Source organism: Theropithecus gelada, unplaced genomic scaffold (genome assembly GCF_003255815.1).
Source record: "Theropithecus gelada isolate Dixy unplaced genomic scaffold, Tgel_1.0 HiC_scaffold_1563, whole genome shotgun sequence".
Classification (NCBI taxonomy): Eukaryota; Metazoa; Chordata; class Mammalia; order Primates; family Cercopithecidae; genus Theropithecus; species Theropithecus gelada.
Window position 1 is genome coordinate 1 of NW_020257369.1, and position 4,430 is coordinate 4,430.

Consider the following 4,430-nt stretch of genomic DNA (forward strand, 5'->3'; position numbering starts at 1 on the left):
TGAATGTCTAAATTGCTTTGGGCAGTATGGCCGTTTTCACAATATTGATTCTTCCTATCCATGAGCAAGGAATTTTTTTTTCATTTGTTTGTGTCCTCTCTTCTTTCCTAGAGCAGTGGTTTGCAGTTCTCCTCGAAGAGGACTTCAGGTCCCTTGTAAGTTGTATTCCTAGGTATTTTATTTTCTTTGTAGCCATTGTGAATGAGAATTCACTCATGATTTGGCTCTATGCTTGTCTATTTTTGGTGTATTGGAATGCTTGTGATTTTTGCACATTGATTTTGTACCCAGAGACTTTGCTGAAGTTGTTCATCGCAAAAGCAATGGCAACAAAAGCCAAAATTGACAAATGGGATCTAATTAAACTAAAGAGCTTCTGCTCAGCAAAAGAAACTACCATTAGAGTAAACAGGCAACCTACAGAGTGAGAGAAAAATTTTGCAATCTATCTATCTGACAAAGGTCTAATATCCAGAATCTACAAGGAACTTAAACAAATTTACAAGGAAAAAACAAATCACCCCATCAAAAATAGGGCAAAGGATATGAACAGACAATTCTCGAAAGAAGACATTTATACGGCCAACAAACATGAAAAAAAATGCTCATCATCACTAGTCATTAGAGAAATGCCAATGAAAACCACAATGAGATGCCATCTCACGCCAGTTAGAATGGTGATCATTAAAAAGTCTGGAAACAACAGATGTGGGAAAGGATGCGGAGAAATTGATACTCTTTTACATTGTTGGTGGGAGTGTAAGTTAGTTCAACCGTTGTGGAAGACAGTGTGGCAATTCCTCAAGGATCTAGAACCAGAAATACCATTTGACCCAGCAATCCCATTACTGGGTATATACCCAAAGGATTATAAATCATTATACTATAAAGGCACCTATACACGTATGTTTATTGCAGCACTCAAAATTCTTTTAAGGAGAAGTTTCCACTTTCCTTATCATTGGATATGCTTCCCTCTTTTAATTACATGTTGAGTCCTTCCCTCATTTAGGCTTGAGAAAAATGTCCTTAAGTGTCCTAAACTTGCATCAAACCCACTTATTCATCAAACCCCACTTATGACTTCCCTTAGAGGACAAGGGACATTTCAGCTCCGTTATATGCTGCTATTCTGAATTCCTGCCATTGTTTTCCTCTTCCTTTGACCCCCTGGCCTACCTCTCCAGCTCACTGAAAACAGCCTCCCCTGATGAGCACACCATTGTTATGTAATAGCCTAACCCTTCCCACTCACCTATCAGGGGGTGCCAAGCCTGCAGACTCACTCTGCTTTCATCATAACTGCCCTGAGGAGAAGGCTGAAGACTGAGGGATCCTCTTTGTGCCTCCCATTTGATTGCATTTTCTTTGGTCAAAGGTTCCCTTATTCATGGGACCTGCCTGGGTCCAGGACCCCTTGACAGGTGCTCTCTGGCTGCCTGTCCTCTGGGCACTCTTGTCCCAGGTCTATTGTTTTCATGACCCACCAGGATGGCGCTTTACTTCCTCAGAAATTGTGATCCCCAGGAAAGTGCCCCACAGGAGGCGTGGAGTTGAGATGCCAGACCAACTCTCTTACAGCATGCGTTTCCAGGGCCGAAGGCACGTGATTCACATGAAGCTCAAGAAGAACATGATGCCCAGACATTTACCTGTTTTTACTGATAATGACCAGGGGGCCATGCAGGAGAACTACCCTTTTGTCCCGCGAGACTGTTACTATGACTGCTACCTGGAAGGGGTTCCTGGGTCTGTGGCCACATTGGACACCTGCCATGGAGGGCTGCGTGGCATGCTGCAGGTGGATGACTTGACTTATGAAATCAAACCCCTGGAGGCTTCTTCCAAATTTGAACATGTAGTATCCCTGCTTGTGTCAGAAGAAAGACCGGGAGAGGCTAGTAGATGTAAGACTGAAGGGGAAGAGAGAGATCAAGAATCTGAAAAGGTAAAACTGGCTGAAACTCCCAGAGCAGGCCACGTTTATTTGTGGAGGCATCATAGAAAAAACTTGAAAATTCACTACACGGTTACTAATGGATTATTCCAGCGGAACCCTAATGTGTCACACATAATAGAGAATGTAGTGATTATTAACAGTATCATACATACCATTTTCAAACCAGTTTATTTAAATGTCTATGTACGTGTTTTGTGCATATGGAATCAAAAGGATTTAGTAAGCTTTTATCGGATGCCTGTCGGAAAAGCTGTAAGAGATTTTGGTGTGTGGAAATATCATAAATGGTATTCAAATATTAAACATGATACCTCAGTTGTTTTTACAGCATATCGACTTGAAAACCGGGACTGTTATGCCAACTTTGATGGAATATGCAACCCCAACTGGGGAGCAATGTTTGTGTATTTAATGAGGTATCACTTATTTAAGGGGGCATGTTTAACAGCACATGCACTAGGTCATAACTTCGGCTTGACACATGATTCTGCTGGTTGTTACTGTTTTCGACGAACCAACTGTCTCATGGCTCCTGTTCCTGATCTTAATGATATGATGAGCAATTGTTCTTATGAGAGGATTCAACACAGGTTGAATATGTGGGATCCTTGTTTGAGTGAACCAAATATTCCATACACTAATTTTCCTTATGTAGCTGATCGTTGTGGAGACAAGATCAAAAATCAGAGGGAAGAATGTGACTGTGGCTCCCTTAAAGATTGTGCCAATGATAGATGTTGTGAGACCTCTTGTATCCTTTCTCTTGGCAGTGTTTGCAATACAGGACTTTGCTGCCATGAGTGTAAATATGCTGCCCCTGGAGTGGTTTGCAGAGACTTGGGTGGTATATGTGATCTACCGGAATACTGTGATGGGAAAAACGAAGAGTGTCCAAATGACGTCTATGTCCAGGATGGAACCCCATGTTCAGCAGTATCTGTTTGTGTAAGAGGAAACTGCAGTGACCGTGATATGCAGTGTCAAGCCCTTTTTGGCTACCAAGTGAAAGACGGCTCCCCAGCGTGCTATCAACAATTGAATAGGATTGGTGACCGATTTGGAAACTGTGGGGTTATTCGACGGCGAGGAGGAAGTAAACCTTTTCCTTGTGAAGAAGATGATGTTTTTTGTGGAATGTTGCACTGTACTGGTGTCAGCAAGATTCCCGGTGGAGGTGAGCACACTACATTTCGTAGTATATTAGTACACGACATAAAAGAAGAAAAATGCTTTGGCTATGAAGCACACCAAGGGACAGACTTGCCAGAAATGGGTCTGGTAGTGGATGGTGCAACCTGTGGCCCAGGGAGCTACTGTCTTAAACACAATTGTACTTTTTATCAAGACCTGCATTTTGAGTGTGATCTTAAAACATGCAATTACAAAGGAGTATGTAACAACAAAAAACATTGTCACTGTGTGTTTGGGTGGCAACCACCAACATGTGAACTGAGAGGAACAGGAGGTAGTATAGATAGTGGCCCTCCACCTGACAAACAATATCGTATTGCAGGCAGTATACTTGTGAATACAAATGGAGTACTACTTTTAATATTTGCTCGTTACATCCTTTTTCTGGTTTCACTTCTCTTTGGTGGCTTTTCACAAGGAATAGGATTTATGGAAGAGAAAGTATTGCAAACTACTGAACCTGAGGAGTAAATACTAATGGGAGCCCACACAATGGAGAAAATCACATTGACACTTACTGGGAGTTGTAATCAATAGTCATTATGATGGTTACATCACCTCTTAGCAATTTGATGTCATCTTGAAATAAAATCACTTGGCAATTTAAAAAGGGTCTGTGTGTTTAAATTTACTTAACATTTCCTGTCTGGTCATATTCTCAATACTTCTATAGATGATGGCAGAAACTCCTAGATTCACTAACAAGAGGACCTGTACTCATTTAAGATTTGGGGCTAATGTTTTCTAGATACCCCTGTGGGAAATCCCATGTACACTAATATACATTTGCTCACACTCCTAATTTTTTTTTTTTTTTTTTTTTTTTTTCTTTGAGGTAGGGTCTCTGGTGCGTAGCCTGCCAGGTTGGAGTGCAGTGGCGCAATCTCGGCTCACTGTAACCACTGCATCCCGGGGTTCGAGCAATTTTCCCACCTCAACTTCCTGAGTAGCTGGGATTACAGGCACGTGCTACCACGCCAGATTAATTTTTGTATTTTTAGTAGAGACAGGGTTTCACCATCTTGGCCAGGCTGATCTCAAACTCCTGGCCTCAAGTGATTCACCCACCTCGGCCTTCCAAAGTGCTGGGCACTTGGTACATGCTATCTGCTATCATTTTCATTATTCTCAGTATTTTTGCATTATGCTAAACCTGGGGAATCCCATATGTAATGTCTCTGACTTTTTGTCTTTACTGTTAAACTATTACAGAAAAGGTCATTATTCACTGATAAATCACTTCTCAATTTATCTGGAAATTAAAGGTATGGGACATCAT

At 41.5% G+C, this 4,430-nt stretch overlaps 1 protein-coding gene across 1 annotated transcript; it reads left to right on the forward strand.

Annotated features, from left to right (window-relative positions):
- Nucleotides 1-644: 644 nt before the first annotated feature.
- LOC112616980 (disintegrin and metalloproteinase domain-containing protein 21-like) lies at nucleotides 645-3,761 on the forward strand. Its single transcript, XM_025373716.1, has one exon. The coding sequence runs from the start codon at nucleotides 1,391-1,393 to the stop codon at nucleotides 3,620-3,622; it is 2,232 nt and encodes a 743-aa protein (XP_025229501.1). The 5' UTR covers nucleotides 645-1,390; the 3' UTR covers nucleotides 3,623-3,761.
- Nucleotides 3,762-4,430: the final 669 nt, after the last annotated feature.

Bases quoted from the DNA above. Each gene is read 5' to 3' on its own strand.
- LOC112616980 (XM_025373716.1), top strand. From the start codon at position 1,391: ATGGGACCTGCCTGGGTCCAGGACCCCTTGACAGGTGCTCTCTGGCTG.